The sequence below is a fragment of the Falco punctatus genome (genome assembly GCF_963210335.1).
Source record: "Falco punctatus genome assembly, chromosome: 9".
NCBI classification, from domain to species: domain Eukaryota; kingdom Metazoa; phylum Chordata; class Aves; order Falconiformes; family Falconidae; genus Falco; species Falco punctatus.
In genome coordinates this window covers 28,563,476-28,582,164 of record NC_137589.1, presented here as the reverse complement: position 1 = coordinate 28,582,164, position 18,689 = coordinate 28,563,476, and the positions used below count along the sequence as shown (strand labels likewise).

At 48.4% G+C, this 18,689-nt stretch overlaps 1 protein-coding gene across 2 annotated transcripts in view; it reads right to left on the bottom strand.

Moving 5' to 3' along the window:
* The window catches only part of HPSE2 (heparanase 2 (inactive)), a 111,997-nt gene that overhangs the window by 34,122 nt on the left and 59,186 nt on the right, over positions 1–18,689 (bottom strand). The window contains exons 4-5 of one of the 2 annotated variants that reach the window (XM_080402342.1): positions 4,643–4,812; positions 3,933–4,104 (exon numbers count right to left, since the gene is read on the bottom strand). In XM_080402342.1, the coding sequence (XP_080258468.1) occupies positions 3,933–4,104; positions 4,643–4,812 (342 nt within the window). Of the gene's footprint in view, positions 1–3,932; positions 4,105–4,642; positions 4,817–18,689 lie in introns of both variants that reach the window. The other variant, XM_080402343.1, reaches the window with a different exon arrangement.

Genomic DNA, 18,689 nt, shown 5'->3' with positions numbered 1-18,689 from the left:
GGGCAGACAGAAAGCCAAGGATGCAGCAGATTGGGTGGCTCTGAGGATTGGGGGATGAGGAGGTAGGGAGAGGCTATAGCTCCAGACAAGAAAGTTTTTCACCTCTCTGGTGACTTCATCAGGCTCAGGACTGTAAGTGGCTACAGACCATCAAGAGCAGCCAGCCTAGCATGGATACAAGCGCCTGCCAGCCCTTATCCTCCTGGCACTGCAGCTCCTGCCGTGATAGAGGTAACGCCCTAACACTTAGGAGTGTCTGACCAGTGGCAAAAACCATGCTACACCAACTGAGGAATAACAGGACATGAGAGCGCCTAGCCAAATCTGCCCAAACGTGCCGGTCGAAGTTTTGTACCAAATGTTCTGAGCTGTAACACAAGTTAGCATCGATTCTTCTTAATCGCTTTCCCTGGTGTTTCTTCTCTTCCAGCACTGAATGTGTGATGCATTCATGCATTAACCTTTGTGTCTGATTCCTGATCTGCTGTTAAAATCTATGTTAATTCCTTAGAATCTCACAATTTTTTCCCCAAGCAAATTCTGAGCAGTTCTGGGATTCCTGTACCTGCAGACGCGGTAGGTAGCTAACGTGGTCTGCTCTCCAACAGCTCAGGCTGCATGAATGGTCTAATTAACACCTCATCAAACTCAACTGTTGGTTGTGTCTGGAGAAATTCCCTCTTGCACCTGTGCATTCACAAGACACCATTTCTAGCTTCCCACACAGCAGGCCCCAGTCATCCGAGCAATGCTGCGTCACTGCAGAGCCCATGCTTACACCAGCAGTAGTAGTCCTGGACTACTCTCCAGGACTTGCCAGCCCAGAGTGACACTGATATGCTCTGTGGCTGCTCAGAGCCATTGCGCCGTGCAGGGTGGTGCAAGAGCTCAGCAGCAATAACTCAGCAGTGAAGGGTGTGTAAAGCCTGTGCTGCTGCGTGTCAGGCAGGGCTCTTCTCCCCTCACCATATCCTGCCTCCACCATGAGAAAGTGCACAGGTTTCACCCAGCACAGCTCAGTGTCACCTGCCTAGGGACAGCCTTTGCGGTAGGGCAGCATGCATGCACACCCCCCTACATGTGGCAAACCTTGAGGTACCTGATCTGTGCTCACCATCTAGCCTGTCTAGCAGACTCCAGAGAGGTGGCACCCCAGGAGGAGTTCTGTCCCACCTTGTCCTGGAGGACAGACCCTAGGACTGGGTCAGAACTGCCCTGGAGGTGTCCGTCTCCCACCACTGAGACGACAGAGCCTGGTGCACAGCAGAGAGCAATGCCCATTGTCATGTTGATGCTGCCATTACAGGACAAGGTTTAAACAGTGAGAGTAAGTTTAGCTTCATTGCTTGAGATAACAGTTAAACAATAGACAGAGCATGCAACAGGAAAATGTAATCTTAAGTAGTACTTCACAATGAGACTTTTCTCTGAGTGTTTCAGGACCTCAGGTAACCCTAGAGGCTTTCTCTGGAGAACATCTAATGTCATCTTCTACTGTCGGAGATCACTCCCTGTTCCTCTCCAAGCTCTCCTCTTCCTCTCTGAGCTCATTTCCATTATGTACCCCACCAAAACCCTCTTCCTCACTTTGTGTAACAGGGCACTCCTTGCCTGGCAGATTAATCCATCTATCCCGTTTGGGGTGTCTCATGTCTCCCCTGCAGCCTAACTTAACACTCGAGTCAAAATCTTCTACTTGGCATATCTTTTCCTACCTGGCTGACTTTGCTGTTCATAACACTTTTTAAAATAAGAGAAAAAATTTGCAGATTTTGCATCATCAGGACTATTAATTGCATGCACTTAATTCACTCTGGACTCTTCATCCTACTGTGAGCACTATGTAGACCACTCATGGTGGTCTGGCCAGGCAGACAGCAGGCTTGCCATTGAGAACATCTTCCTACACTTCTCCTCACTCTTGCTTACTGGCCGTGTGGAGCTCATTCAGGATCCTGAGATGCACATTCTGGCTGTGACAGCCCCAGGCACATGCCGAGCCACATCCCATTGAGAAATTCTGCAATGCTCCTGCAGAAGGCAGAGCTGTTGGTAGCACTAACCAAGAGTACTGAGGAGACCGCAGGGAGCTGCTGGGAGTAAAGCTCACACTGTCAGGCAGCTTAGGCACTGGGGTTTGTTTGTTTGTCCTTTTGCAACTCCATTTCCAAATACTGCAAATGAGCATTTAGCCCTTTGTCTTTGTGTAATCAGACTTGTTCCTTCTCTTTACACCCTGCCTTGTAATAATTGGGTCTTTGTGAGGAAAGACAAGCGGCACGTGCCGCTTGCCACGAGTTGCAGACACCAGGGTTTGGAGTGCAGGACACAAGGCTTCTCCATGGGAGAGAGAAATCACTTTGAGAGCTTGTGGACCAGCGTCACCCTGGCAGGCAGGGATGGCGGCACAGAAACAGCCTATAGCTTGGAGAGCCAGCATGCTTGCTACAGCTCTTGCAGACCAGTGTTGGGGTCTGGAGACCCCCCACCATCATGTTGCCAGGACTGTTCAAAGCTTAATTCTTACCTATCTTCCCTTTCATTCGAGATGGTGTGTTTACCATCCTCTCAACAGGATTGCACACTACAGCCTCGCTCCTGGGGTTGCCGTCAGTCACAGCGCAGCCCCAGCAATGCAGAGCTGCCGGACCACCCTGGCCGTACAACATGGCTCTTCCGACCCCTCTTCCCTGGGACACGGCTGCAGCGCATGAAGGGCAAATGGAGCAGTAGGACTTCCGTTTCTTTAAGAGCTTCTTGGCTTTCATCCCTGTTGTTTTCCTTACTCAGCCTGCTCTTCCCGGTGCTAATAGATTTCCTGCTGATCAAGGCTACTACAACATTTTGTAACTCCCCCCGCACCGCTTTCACCGTGCCATACCAAATGCGGGGGCTCTGGCAAGCGATGCGTTCGCGTGGCACCAGCAGCAGCCGTGGGGGGGTGCAGGGGCTGCTCCCCCACTTCCCTCAGCCAGAGGGATGCTGGCATCACAGCTGGTTCAACCAGCTTTATGGTCTCTTTGTGCTGCTGCAGCAGAGCTGAGAATCTGGCCCTGGCTCCCTCCCCACCTCGCCAGGGACTGCATCAGTGTGCTGTTTATTGTTTCTGCCAGATCATTCATGCAGATGTTAATGAATGCTAGACCCAGCTTTGCTCCCAGCAGAGTCCCTTCCACACCTCCCCCTGCCCAGCCCTCTGCACTGGAGTTTCTGTTTACAGTCCTGCAGGGAATTTCCCCTCTGCTGCATGGTCTTCGAGCCGCACAGTCCCAATTCCTGCTGCCAGCAGGCTCCCACACCTCCCTGGTTCCTGTAGCTGTCCAATGTCACCTCCAGGTGTCTGCGTCCCTCACTGTCACCATTCCTTCTCCACCTCTGGCCTCCCCAAACTAGAGACATGCCAATTCTCCTAGGAGGGAGCAGAGGGCTTGGCCAGTGAAGAAAGTTGCTACGGGTTCTTCCTCTGCATAGATGGAGAAAGCACAGGGAGAAGTCATCACTGAATGGGAAGAGCAAAGCAATTCGTCCAGGAGGACTCTTGAGACAACACCTACACTGCTAAGCGGTGCCAGGACCCACCTCCTGGCCCTGCAGCCCACAGGCATGCAGGAGCCTGCATCCATACCACTGAGTTATCTTCACATCTCAACAAGGTGGGCACCTCAGTCTGCCAGCAATTGGGAAATGCTGGGAATAACTGGGAGATTGTTAATCAGCCCAGCCCAAAATCCCACCAGGCATCTCTGCAGAAGTTTAGCAGCAAAGATGACCATGTCCCCAAGTCCCTGGTACTGTGGTGGCTGAGCCACACAGACCCTCACTGTCCTGGCAGCTGTTGAGCAATGGGAAGCCAAAGAGCAAGTCTACCTGCTGCAGAGGGCATCAGTCTCAAGAGGGGTTTCTGATCTCTTCATCAAAGCAACATCACTTACCCTTCCAGAAGAGCGATGACATTCTTTCTGGGCCTCCCAATGTTCGGCCCATAGAGGTTTGATCTGGAATAAGTGCGGATAAGCTGCAGCAGGCTTCTCAGCTGGATGTAGTCCTTCCCCAGCTGGCTGCCGTTCACCGAGCGGCCGATCAGGGTCCGATAGTTATTGGGCTCTGGGAAAATAAAAATAGACAAGCAAAGCTTGCCAACTCTGCTCCTTCATCCGTGCTTCCGGAGAGAGAGACACAGCTCACGCTGTCGCACAGCTTGAGCTCCGCAGAGCTGCCTGCCTGCTCTGTAGAACAGCAGAAGGAGCCTCCAAGAAGTGGATGAAGGCCACCGCTTACTCTCCTGGGCCAGCATCTCCTCCTGCACCCCTTTTGCTGTGTGCTGGGTGAAGGACCTGCTCCCTGATGTCGTGCTCCTGTCCCTGTAGGGTCCCCCACTTCCCCTGGCACTGCAGCCACCATACAAGTCCATACAGCTGCTGGTCTGGCCACCAAAGGACTGAGAGCAGCTCAGCCAGAAACACTCCATGTGCTTTAATACCTCCAGCTAAGGGACTAACACTGCCTTATAGCAAGGGCCTTTAAATCCCTCTGAAACTACGTGGCAAGGCATCCCGGGATCTGCAAATATCCTCTTCCAAAAGGGAATACCTTCCTGCTACAGCGAGCTCCGTTCCCGTGGCTCTCCTGTTCCCACACTCACCATTGCCCAGCTCCCAGGAGATGTTGTACTTCTTGCTGGCACTGTACTTCAGCAGGCTGAGGGCATTGGAGCTGTTCCAGGAATTGTTGGGATTTCGGCGCAAAGCATTCAATGCAAAGATCAGGTGAAGGCCAGAGCAGTCAGCAAAGTTATAGAGTTTGTCTAAAGACCTGGCTGGGAAGAAACAAAAAACAGTTTGTAATTCAAATGAAAGCTAGTTCCAGGGAGGTTCAAATGATCCTGTTGTCCATCAGACCTTGCCTTCTGTGTAGGATGGGCCAGGGTCAAATGCCATTCCCGCGACACCTGTAACTGCAGAAATGTGCCTGACCTTTGAAACCAGGATAGGATTCCAGGTATGGGCTCTTCTCCTTCTAGCATAAAACTTGGATGCCCTCCACCACTGTGTCAAAGCTAGGGCCCATGTTACCAGAGACAAGTGACTTTATAACATGTCCTTTCATCTGCTTTTGGCAAGGAAAGTTCATCCTCTCCTGCACTTGTCCTGCCTTGCATCTCTTTCACAGCAGATCCCTGCAGTGCCTGGGAGCAGAGGAGGCAGCACCACCCCAGGGCTGCCAGCTCACAGCCACCTCTTGTGCCCACCACCACAACCAGCTCTCTGCTCCCACAGCCCCCTGGGCAGCAACCAAGCCCCAGAAATAATCAAATAGAACCTCCAAGACATGCACCACGCACCTGGCCAACCTCTGCTCTGCACACAGAGAGGAGATCCCTGTCACCCCTTGAGCTCAGGGACAGAGGAGGGCTCGCTGCCTGGTAACAGCCTGGCCAAGTGGTCCTCCTGGGGTGCTGGGGTCTTTGTGGGATTCCTGCCCTACCTACTGGCCCCAAAGCTCCCCAGCTGGCATCTCCTCTGCTGTGCTGTGGCCTTGGTGAGCAGTGGAGCACTAGCCAGCAGGAGTGGCTAAAGAAAGCTGACCTGCTAGTCGGAGAGGTGTGACATTAGGTACAGGGCGCTGCAGGTACAGCCAAAAGGTTTAACGCCTTTTTTGGTTCAATCTTCCCCAAAAACTCAAAAGCAAGCAAATGCTTGACAAAGCTAATGCCAGCATTAGCAGGACACGAACTCATGTGACAGTGAGAGGATATTTGGTTAGAGAGTAATTAGATAACTGTGGCGTTTTCAGTGATCCCTGACTGTTGAACTGCATCCCAGGACACTCGACGAGCTTCCTGAAGCAGCCTCGGAGATGCAACCACTTAACTGTGAGGAGCCACCAGGGACAGGGAGGTTCCAGGGGGCTGGGAGGGCAGACCAAGGGCTCTGCTTTCAGAAGAGGGGAAGGAGGCACGGGGGAATTAGAGAGTAGGCAGACCGGCTTCAGGTCCCAGAAAAATACTTGGACAAATAATCAAGCTGCTTGTCAGCACTTACAAAATATAAGGAGATGATCAACAGCCACAGGAATGTGTCAAGAACAAATCACACTGAAGCAATCTACTGACAGGAGAGCAGGGCTTACAGGCAGCAAAGCAGCCGTTTAGGTCTTACACATTGATGGTTTTTAAGGTTTTTGACACGACTGCACACGATATTCTCTTCAGAAAGTGAGGTAACCCTGATCTAGACTGAACTGCAGTGAGAAATACACACATCAAGAGCAGCTACCAGTAATTTGCTGTTAAACTGAAGGGTCTGGGCAGCCTGTTCTGGGACTTTTTGCATATTCCCAATAAAGAGGGATGTAAAGGAATGGAGGATACATATATCAGACTTGCCATGTCACTAAGGTGATAGCATGCACCACCATCGCCAAGGGAGCTAAAGGGGATGGAGAGGCAGCCACTGCATGCTCAGTGAATTGCCCTAAGCCCAGGGGTGATGCTCTGAGATACTGGTACCCACACTGTCTGACTGAGGTGCAAGTGAGATGGTGACAGCTGGGACCTGCTCGCTGTGGTCGGGATAAGCTGCTCACAGCCTGTATGTCTGTGCTTAGTCTGTTGCTCTCCCTGGTCACTGAAAGCCTTGGTGAATACAGAGCCAGGTCTGAAAAGGAAAAAACTTATTTTAAAAGTAATGTTTTAAGGATGGTCAAAAAATAAGCTAACTGAATAGCTAATGTTTGATGGAACACGGCAAAGTCATGGAAAGAAGAAGAAAGGAAAAATGTAGAAAAGAAATTCCTAATCCCTTTCACAACCTTTTTCTGAATGCTACTGGTTGTTTGAACAAAAAGTAGCTGAATTAGATTAATGTATTCATCCCACTGGTTCAGGCACATTAGCTCTTTTTCTGGATGTTTAGTGAATTAGAGACAGATACAGTTACTTAATACTCATTTACTTCAGACTTCCAGGCAAAAAGCTGCACTTGAAGTAAGACTCCTATAAAAAGGATAAGATAGACACCTAAATGACAACAGAAAGATAGCAAAAAGGTGTTACCTGTAGTTCCCTTGCTAGAAATGAAACCTTTTCACCAGCACAAAACAGTTGTACTACAGAAGGGGATTTGGTTGGTGTTTAGAAGCCTCTGCAGAGGACTGGGAATTGATTTTCCATGCATCCACCAGAGGAAACAAGCTGTCTGTTTATCCCAGTGCAGGGCCTGCCACTGTGAAATTATATTTTCCCCATGACACTTACTCTGTTTCCGTGTGCGTGGACACAGAGATGCCACATGTATTTCATGTTCTGCCTTCACTTTCTGAGCTGGAAACCTCAGCAGTCAGGGGAGGGAGCTGGGAGAAACACAGAGATGTCTGGGGATTGCCCCTGCATGTTTCCAATGGTCTCCAGCAAAACCCAACCTGCAGATTACAAGGCCAGAAAGAGCTGAAAACTGCTAATAAACCTATCTCTGCATCAAACCAGATTGTTCATATGGGCACTCTTGGTATCAAGAGTATCAGGTATCAAGTCCGCTTATCTCCTTCATCCTTAGCAGCTGTCTTGGGATAGTGTGAACCTGGAAGCAGCATCCTCTCCAGTGACTCTAGCATAGCCTTGATAACCATTTTGCACATGGTGCCCAACCATTAGTGATTAAAGGGCATGTCTGACCCTGACCCCTCCTGAGATGACTGCCTTAAACTGGATGCCATCATTGCACACAGCTGCAGTTAGAGGAGAAGAGTGCTGTCACGGGTGGCTAAAGCACAAAAAGAAGCATATTTAGAAGGCCTCGAGTGATATCTAGCCCTCCATAAGTACAAACAGAGCCAAAAGAGAATGCTATAAATATTTTACTGCCATGACTAGGGATGGCCACATTACTTTTGAGTAATGAGAACATGAAGAATCACGGTATTATTAACAGTTGGCTAAAACTCACTTTGAATTCTGGATAATTGCACTGTTTTTTCTTCATCAAACACAGAAAATCTTGCAGGAATTTAACCTTTCCCCAGTTAACAGATCATTAGGCAAGGCTTGCACAAAGCATTTCAATAGAAAAAGCCATTGTCGTACCAGAATGAATCTTAATAGAGCAGAACTGGATTTATAAGATGTTCTCCTTTCCCCTTCTCCCCCTCTGTCCGGTGCAGAGATGCACACACTCTGCACCCACGTGCCACTGAGCTCAGGCAGAGGGAATAAAGAAAAAAAGGAAAAAAAGGCATAAAAATAGTGTAAGGATGCTGAGAGTCAGCCTCTGCCACTTGCTAACGCTCCCGTAGTTGGGACAAGGCTAACCAAGGCAGCACAGCTGCATGCTCCGCTCCCTCGTACCCAGCGGCAGTGCTTGTTGGCAGGGTTCGGTGGGGATGGGCACCTGCCCAGTGGGTTTGGGACTAGCAGCAATCAGTAGTCAGAGACAGATGCCCCGTGGCCCTGGCACAAAAAAATCAATCAGAAGATGTTTAGGCTTTCTCAACCTTTTACATCCTTGGTTGCAGAGGCTTGAATGTATCTGGAGAGTGAATACTGCCCGCATGGCTGGGGGGCTGCCAGCAAAGATCTGCTCGGAATCCTGCCCTCAGCTGAAGCTCTGCACAGGAATTAAAGATTTTGGCTGTTTGCGTGGATCTCCCACCCTGCACAAAGGGAGACAATTTCAAAATGCAGGAGTAGGTGTCTGTGAGGCTGCAGATGGTGAGGTTCATGGGACAAGTGCACCCTCTGAGATTCTTTCCCATTTCTATCCTTTTTATATGAGGCTAAACTTTAAAGTTCTCTGAAAGATGGATGGCACTTCACTCTGTGGCATGCCAACGCAAAATCTAAGGCACATTAAAATGTCTCTGGCAGTTTAAAATAATTGGAAAGACTTTCCAGTTGAAGTTACTGAATTAAACATTATACTAGAGACTTTATAAAGAACATAGTATTGACCGCCATTTGGTAAGAGGGACAGTTCAATAATCTCTGGGTTTGAAAGTCTTTCACATTTTTTATTCTGCTTCAGGATTTTGCTTTGGCAGGGTTTAGCATGAAGACTGGAAATACATGTGTGCGCTGAGATGGAGGCAGAGATCAGCCAGTGGGCTGAGGGGTGGTGGGGCATGGCACAGCATGCCAGCGGCTTTCGTAACTCTGGGAAGTGAACCAGGAGGACAGGAAAGAAGAGCCTGTTCTCCCTCTATCCTCATTGTTCACCACGTCCATCTCTTGCACATGCAGTGCATGCCAGCGCTGAGGAGGACGGGGAGAGAGCTGAGCACAGAGTGGGCAGCACACACTGCACTCCCCAAATCCACAGGTTAGCTGAGACATCAGGCAAATGCACAACAGATGAACCCTTCTGTTGATAAAGCAAAGAAATGCAGTTCTAGAAATAACGATTTCAACTAATCACAGGTATTGCTCAACTCTGCATTCCCCATAAATTCTGAGCACTGCCTGGAGCGTCCCAGTGAACAGCTCTTGATGCCAGCACCGAAGCCAGCAGCATCCCCTGCCCTTTAAGTGCCCACAGGAGATAGCAGAGGGAAGGGGTCTGGAAAAACCTGGCAAAGAGAACCCCAAAGAGAGCTTTACAGGGAGGAGGCAGGAAGGGTGGTACAGAATGTTCAGACGACGGATGAGTAAGATGGCTGGCAAGAGCAAATGATGGAAAAAGAAAGGTATTCCCACTTACAGAGGAACAAGCGGGTACATGGAAAATTTATTTACAAACAAATTGCCACTATAGTCAGCTGAATGCCATTTGCACTGGCTCTCTTGGGCTGAAAATCCTCATAAAACCACATGTATGTGGCAAAGACTTAATGCTTTCTTAGCAAATAAACATGAATCAGAAGATATGTAACAGGCAATCAGAGTAATTCCAGACCCATGGGACAGGTCTGCAAAACCAGCTTGAAACCTTCCCATGGATTCCATCCCCAGTCACGGTAGAGTTTCAGACAGGGAAACCAGAACCCCCCATTCACAGTTTGTACATTTAGAGCACCAAAGGGTAGCCTTCACCATTACTGCAAGTTCAGAGAAAAAGCAGCATCCCACGCTGTTCATATGCACTATAACATCCAGCTTGATCCACTAGATCATGGGAAGATTTTCCTATTCTAGCTGCATGCTAAGCCATTCCTTCAAAGTTGCTGCTTAATGAGAATTTTAAAGATTTCAAGGCTACCAAGAAACCCACACAGTTGCTGGAAATTGCATTCTAATGATGACCATCCCAGCTGGGAAGCTGTTTGGTTTTAATTCAGTCTTCTGAAGCTTTTTGCTATGCAGTAAAACCACACCGTGTAAAGATGCTGAAGAATTCCCAGGCAAAATTGCTGGCAGGAGGAAAAAGTTTGCTCGCCTCCGACACACGTTTCACCTGAAACGCTCCCTCTGTCTGGTGAGGCTCCCGATTTCCCCCAAAGAGGATGGAGGTTTGCAGAACTGTCCCTTGCTCTCATTTACCTCCCAGCCTTCCTTATTGATTTACAGGGGAGCAAAAACTGGGGGCATGCAGCACGTGGGAAACGTTTCCCAAGGCAAGGTGCAGCGTTGGAGGTCTGCTCTGAGTGACAAGAAGTGCTTTGGCAGAGCCTAACGGTGCTATAGAAAAGGGATCTAGTTTAATCCCATCTGCAGAATACCTGAAAGTTGGAGGAACTAACTTTAATACTGCCAGCCAGTAAAGAAATGCTGTGCACTGTGTGTTAATGAGAACCTGGAATTTATATCCAGCTGGATGACAGATGGGGGATCTGGGGCTATTCCCCCCGGAGTATTGAGGGGGCCTTGTTCCAAGGGAATTGTTGTCATCATCCCTGGTCTTTAAGCAGCTGAACATTGACCCTCGATATTCATTCAAGTCTTTAACTAGATTTTTCATTTCATTGCCAATGCAGAGGTGATTATGCTGACCACGTGAGCTAGGTTTAGTCCTTAACACCACCATACAGAAATAGCAGTCTGGGGGCTTGGTGTCAATCTCTCGCCAATAAGGAGCTTGGCTGGCAGCCATGGATTGTGGGCTGAGATCCCAGCTGGCACATAACTTGGAAGACAACCACGAGGTCTGGGTTCAATATCCAATTGCTAAGGAGTCTGGCTGACAGCCTCATTTTGTGGAATGAATCCCAAATTAATATAATGCTTTTGATACCAGACAAGGGGCATGGCACACTTCCAAATGCTGTAAGAGCTCAGATAAAAGACATAGGCATTGGGTTCAGTGTGTAAACGGTATCAAGGTCGGATAACAACCAGGAATAGGTTTAATCCTCAGACGGTGAGAAAAAGGAATGAGCACTGAGCTCTGCCTTCATGCAAAAAAAGAGCTCAAATGAGCAGAATACCTCTGTTTTCAATCCTAGCGTGGTAAAGAGCTCACAGGACAGTAATGGTTTCTAGGAACAAGTGTAAATTGACATGGAGCTTCAGAAGAGATGTGGGATCTGGGTTCAATCTCCAAATGCTGTAAAGCTCAGATAATGGCCAGAGGGGCAATTTCCAAACCCTCTGTTCCAGCCCGGTGCCTGGGAAGGAACAAATATCACATTACAGCTAAGAAAGCTGTTTTCTTCTGCTGCATAACTTCAGACATTTTCCCATTTGGATCAGGATGAATCCAGCATCTTCTAAAATTTCAGAGGAAAGGGAGGTGGGCAGGGAGAGGGCTATAGGTTTGAGCAAAGCAAAAGAACAGAGCAACAGAAAATAAGACCACAAGCACCACCTGCTCTTGCGTACCTTGTTAGCCACCCCAGATCACTGGGCTTGAGCCATGGAAACAGCTCCAGAGAAAACATGGGTATGGCTCATCATCATCCTCCCTGCTGCACAGCGCCGGCCTGCTGGGCGCCCTTGGGGCTCTCTGTGGGGTAGCTCATCCCACTGACAGGCAGCCATAGCCTGTGCTGCAGTCACTTCTCACTGGCACTGCTCACACAAGGGACTGGTGTGAAACAGCATGCACAGCAATAACTCACTCCTGCTCTTGCAGCTCACTCGCGAAGAAACCTCCTGATGCAGACAAGCTCGTTCGCTTGAGGTTGTTCCACTTTGTATAAAGGAATGCAAATAAAATGTGTGTATAAAACATTCAAATACTACTTTGAGTGGGCATTTAAAAGTTGGTCTGTTACGTAGGAAACCCTTCCTGGATGAAGTTTTATTGAAAGTGATATTGATCCTGTGAAAAGGTTCAGTTTTGATAAATAGGCACTATCTCCCTTTCCTTGAGGAAATCTTTTTAAAATCTAAATCTGGTCCCTGGGACTCTCGGCTTTAGCTCTAAAGTCTGAATAGGATGGACTGCAGAGGACAGGGCCTGATCGCTGTGAGTGCTGCTATAACAGGCTGTGGTTTGTCAGCCTGACCTCCAGCGAGCCAGCCTCTTGAGCAGCAACTGCGGAGTCAGGGTAAAAAGCAACTCCCCATTCCTAACCAGGGGCGCTGAAGACAAGCTCTGTCAGCACCATCCCCTACACAGGCAGTAGGTACAGCCCAGCAATTTGCTTTTTACCCTGGGCAAAGTTACAGTGCTGGGGACAGGTTACAGCCCATGCCACAGAGCCGCCTGCCTCCAGGCTTCACCTATGCACATGGAGGGTGCGAGCCTGCCAGGCTTGGGAACACGGCTGCAGATATAACCCAGCTCCGCTGCCAGACCATTTGCTGACAGAATGACTGTTTTATATGGCTATAAGAGCAGCTATAAGCGCAGCTGTCTGAAAAGCAACAAAATCTATGATGTGTGTTTCTAAATCCAATGACAGCTGGCAGTGCTGCGCTGCAGCTCATTCCTTCTTTTACACAGTTTAGCTAAAACACTTCTCTGCAATTGCCCCAATTTATCAACAACCAGCAGTTTCTGGAACAATTTAAAAGCATTCCCAAATAGGTAAGTAGTGGTCAGCTCTTCAAGCACTCAGCGGTCTGCAAGCTCCCAAATAGGGAGGCAGCTGGAGATGGACAGGGATGGTGGATGGGAGGAGCAAATGCCCTCCCCAGCTGCCTCACAGGGAGGATGGGGCTGTGGAATACATCGGGATGGGGGGCTTTAAGGCAGGAGTACCTGGGATGCTGCAAAGCGTTATCCATGGGTGGGGGGAATGGTGATTTGTACAGTTAAAAGCTGGCTTGAGACGCAAACACGAGCCATTTCTGTGCTGCCAGGGAGGAGAAGTGACTTGGTCCCTGGATGGTTCTGCTCCCCAGCCAAGGAAGCCACGTGGAGGGGGATCTCCCCTGCAACTAAGCTCACCTCCCAGCCTGAATGAGAAATTCGGTCCAGCCCAAACACACAGAGGTATGTACAAGATAATGCTATAGCTTGCTGTACAGAGAAGACACAAGGGCAGGTACCACACCTGTCCCCACACGCACCTCCTCCCGCCCGCTGCGGGGCAGTACCCGTGGGGCAGACCACAGCAGCCATCACGGGAACCCACTCCCCTGCACACCACTGGCTGCTCAGGCAAGCTGTATCCACAGCGTTCTTTCAGGGTGCCACAGTTGCCAGGCAGAGGTTTTCTTTATAAATACTTTTTCTTGACAGCACCTGAAGTGCTAACACTGCAGCAAGAGGATAGATGTTTTCAACACCTTCCTGCAAGATGTGAGCTGGGCAGTACAGGCTGAGCAACACCCTGCGCACGTGCTGCACAGCTAAACCGGGATGAGAGACGTACAGATACAAAGTGTGGTTTTAACATGTCCATTTAATCTCAGTAAAATGCTTAATGCAGGTGAGCCGTGCATCTAGCGCTCAGATTCCCTCCAGCCCAGCCGGCAGCTCCCATGTTCTGGTTTTGCTGCCTGAACTGCTTTCATGTGGCAGACACGGTTCGATTCAGAAAAGCTTCACGCAGGGATGCAAACCAGGCCACCTGACAGCATCCCCGGCGCCACAGAAGGTGCAGTGCCTCGTACTGGACCCATCTGCCTCCTGCCCCCCAGCTCTCTCGCTGCTCTGGAGGAGAGTGACACTGATCAGTCATGCTAGGAAGCTGAAACACCACATCGGGAACAAATTCAAACTGAGGACTTTAGCCTTGCCAAACCCCAACATTCAAAAATCATGAGTCAAATTCCCAAAAATCGTGGGACTGGCTCAAGAAACCTGGTCTTAACAGAGTTTTCATTGCCTGCTGTTTTCAAAACTTTTGGGTGCCTTTATAGGATGTTTTTAGGCTCTTCTGCTACCAGGAGAGCTAAAATCTGGCTTGTTTTTATTTTTCCTTCTAAGAGCAGTTGATGTGCAGCAAAACAACCATTTTATTTTACAAGTTGTTTGCGTTGGCCTCGCTTCCGCATGGGTGGGGGCTTCAGCCAGCAGCCAGGGATGGCAAGGGCGTGCCTGACACTCCTCACCAGCGGGTGCTGCAACAGGGATGCTCTGCTGTTAAGCAACGTCCTGCCCATCTCCTCTTACAATCCCCAGCTGTTTGAGGGGGGCAAACCCAGAATCCACAAAAATCAGGTGCTTCATTTTACAGGTCTGAGTCAACATTTCCTATGGTGCAAGGAGCTGCAGCTATGGTGTGCCACTGGAAACTGCCGATCCCAGTTCCGGCCAGTCCTCTCCTGCCTGCTGACCCCGTTCTCGCCATCAGCCATCCCTGGCTGTTCCCACTTAGCAGAGCAGCTGATTTCCCTGGGAGGAAGAGGGAGTGACTAGGGCTTTTTGTACACTTTGTGAGCTGGGCATCTGGTATTTTTCAAAACTCTAAAACATTTTAACTGAAAACTGTCCTAAAAAAAAAAAAAAACCAACAAAAAAAACCCAACAACCAACAACCCAACCAAAAAACAACGCAAAAAACCGGAAATGTTTCAATCTGAAATCCTTAATTAAAACCACACTCTTTAGTACATAAAGAAGAAAGTTAAAACAGAAATGTACTTTTGCACATTACAGACAGCATTATAATAAACACAAAGCACGGCCAAGAAAGAGGCATTTTCAAGGCTAAAGTAGATGCCTCCAGCTGCACTCAAATAATGTCAGAGGGCTTGTCCACGCTGCTGAGTGTCACTGCATCTGAACATGATAGCGAGCGACCAAGCTAGGCGGATGAGGAAGACGGCAATTACTGGCGCAGACCACTAGCACTGCAGAAAGGACCACAACCCGCTGAGGTCTGTGAACTCCACTGACTTCCCACAGATCCCAGACCCTGGTCTTAATCTGTAAAATATTTGAAGGAACTGGCCCTGGCTCTTCTTGCTCCTCTGGGCTCGCAGATACGGCTCAGCTGGAGGGACCCGGTTTGGCAGGAAGCTCTCCTCAGCTAATCTTTGGGGGAATTTTGTACCAAAGCACACAGGGTGGAGTCTGAACCTGATTTTGGAGGCACAGATGAATGGCTGGGAAAGGCCAGCATCATTAGCCTGATGTCCCACACCACACGGCCCAGGACACATACAAGGAGCACAGGAGTCAAACCTAGTCCCTCAGCAGGACAGACCAGATCTTTTGTAAAGGTAACCACCGCCAGCTTAAAACTTGCTGCAAGTATGGAAATCAGCCTGTTCCTGTGTAAAGTTTTGCAGTTATTTAATGTCCATGGTCAAAGCAGGCACCCGGCTTCTAGCCCAAACTTACCTGTTTTGGCCTTCTTCTAACTGGATCTTGCTATACCCCCGCCTGCTAGGTTCTTGTTTCTTGTGGATGGCTCAGGATTAAGATCAAGCCTCCTCCAAACACACGTCCATTAAGCAACATTTGTTGCAGGTCTTCAGTACCCTCACTGTAATGCAAGTTGTTCCAAGCTTCCAATCAATTCTGCAGCTCTTTGGTAAGACTTGTAGAACAGCAAACTATGTCAACAAACCATTGCTACGTGCAATGTTTAGGATCTCACAAAACACTACTGATGTGCCAGGGGAGGATAGGTCTGCTCAGACTCCTGTTCCTCTGCACCAGCCGCAAAGCCGTGCTCCAGTGCCCACTGCTGACAGCCTGGCACTGCTGCCTGGGCAAGGTGGTCTTCTGCAGGGAGAGGGTGCTGGAAAAAGCAACATCTGGGTGAAGATGGTCGGTACCTCACCAACCCACAGAGAGGTCTGGAAGCTAGGTCTGAAGGCAGCTACTCACAAAAGCTGGTGGGTGCCCTAACACCAGCTAAAGGATCAGGATATGACAGCTAAGGGGAAGGGAAATTGCAGTAGGCTCAGAGAAAAACAGAGCAAGAATAACAGGGCAGCCTTCTGATCATCTTATACATCTGCGCATACATGCCAGGGGAACAGAGAATGAAGAATGCTTTAAAGCCCTCATACACACCTACAGCATTTAGCCTCACACATGCTCCAGGAAAAGACATCACTGGAGACGAATACCAATATAAGATGATGTACATTGTTTAGGAAACCAAAGGAGGAAATCTGAAGGGGATTTTTTGGTATGGAGAATACTTTGGCGTTCAGGAAAAAGTGAGAAATAGACCCTGTGCATGTCCACAGGGACAGGGAAGAGATCAGGAGCATAGGAGATGTTCCACAGAGCTCCGTTAATCAGAAATAGGACATGGATGATGCCTTTTTGAACATCTGACTGCAGCAGCCAAATAACCAGGATTAGTAGAAACAGGTAATTTTAATTACCCTGGCATCTGCTAAAGACAGAGCAGGGCAAGTCCCAGACACACCAAGCTGCTGGAGTACATGGGGAAAGTTGCTCTGGAGAAGGGAAAGTAGTATGGGAGGGAATGTTTATTGGTTGGATATTACTGATACAGACAGTTGATTAACATTCTAAAACTGGAAGTGAATTCTAATGCAAGTGGTTACAAAATCATGAACTTCAGCAATTTAAGACAGTGAAAGCACAAGAACAACGGATTAAAGATAATGTATTTTAAAAAAAGCAAATTTGAACAAATTCAGGGCACAGGTCAAGATGATCTCTGGGGAAGGGAGTTTAAGAGCATTTCCCAACCAGTGAGACATGGAGAGGCAACAGCTGTGCTGTGGGTCCAGGGGAGAGAGCAGCAGAAAGAACAGCAGAAAAATACCCTGCAAATACATACAAGTAGGAGGAAGAAAGAGGAAAATATCAAACTGTAACTCAGTGCAAAAGATTAACCAACCTACAGACATAGAGGCAGCTCTTTGCAGCTCTCATAGAAACAATTAACTATGACGTGGCTGTTAATTACATTCATTTCAGGTGTGAAACAGAAGCAGACCTAAAGAGGGAAGGAACAGAAAAGAGACCACTTGGGAAACCTAAACCACAAAAATGCTTAGTTATGATGAAATCTGTGTCAGATTGTTTTGTCAAACACAGGCGATTCATACGTATTCAACAGGTTTTCTTCATTTTCACCCAGAATGTTGCCATTATCAGCATGCCCTCTTGCAATAATGCTGCACTCAGCTGAAACGGTTTTACTCCAGGTATACTGGAAGTGTACTTATTGCTTTACTCCCTTGAACACAGACACATCCCTGATACCCGCAGCTTCCCCTCACTGCTTGCCAGTGTTTCAGGGCGATGCATCTCTTCCAGCTTTACTGCAATGGAGATATCACCTGAGCTACTTTTCTTTATCCTTTTAAGGTTGAGCAAGGAAGAACAGGCATGAGTCCCTGTGAAGTAAGAACATGAAGTGGCACAGGTGAACTCTACAGGAGCTCTATACCTCTATCTTCCTAGAGAACAACCCCAAGCTAGCCCAGCCCTGGAAATCAACACTGCAGAATACGGACTTGGATGGGATGGATGTTAAATTTCACAACAGTTACTCTACAGCCACTGCTGCCAGCACAACTCCTCCGCATTAGTTAGCACATCCTCGGTCGCTGTGGAGATGGAGAGGGGTGCTCACACAGCCTGCCAGGACAGTAGCTCCAAATACCATCCATTAATTGTATCATGCCTAGAGGTGGCTGTCAAAAATGCAGGGAGCCACGTAGGCAGAAGAGGCAGATGAGGTATGCAGGACTCAGCTAAACACACAGCAAAAGACTCTGCTGTGAGTTACTCCAATCAATGAATGGATTTAGATGTCAGATGTTAGCTCTTTTCGGGAAAGACACTCCGCATGTTTTTTTAATACATCTGTGTACCCAACTGCTGAGTGACCTACAACACTGCCCTCCCTCCTTCTCCCCTCTTACTACTGGAACACAAATCCTTCAACTGAAAATACATCATATCCTGGAGCTAAAGAGTTGTATTAAAATTGAGTATATGAGGTGCTGGATTAAGCTAATGGTGTCATTGGCTTGCCTTCTGGGAGAGGGATCTGAGATTTCTGAGATGTACTGGTCAGATTTTTAAATTTACTCAGCTAAACAAATAACCACCATTAAGCCTCTGAAAGGGATTCTGCCCCCAGCCAGAGGAGACAGCCTTTCGAGGCAATTCCTGGGGATAAAGGTTGATCTAAGGAAACACAATTTCTCAGGGTTTAACTGAATGTATCTCACCAGTTAAGTAAATGGTTATCTTTCTGAATATGGCATAATCTCCACTGAAAAAAATAAATGCATGGAAAAATATTAAAATCAACTTATTAAAATAATTTCCCCCCAAACTGCTTGGCAGTCTCTAATTAAATAATTCCACCTGAGAATCCCATCTCCTCAGACTGCATATGGGATATGCCCACTGGCTCCCACCTTCGGTAAATGGGAACCATGTGGGCAGCATTAGAACAGGGAAGTGCAAAAAAAGCTGAGC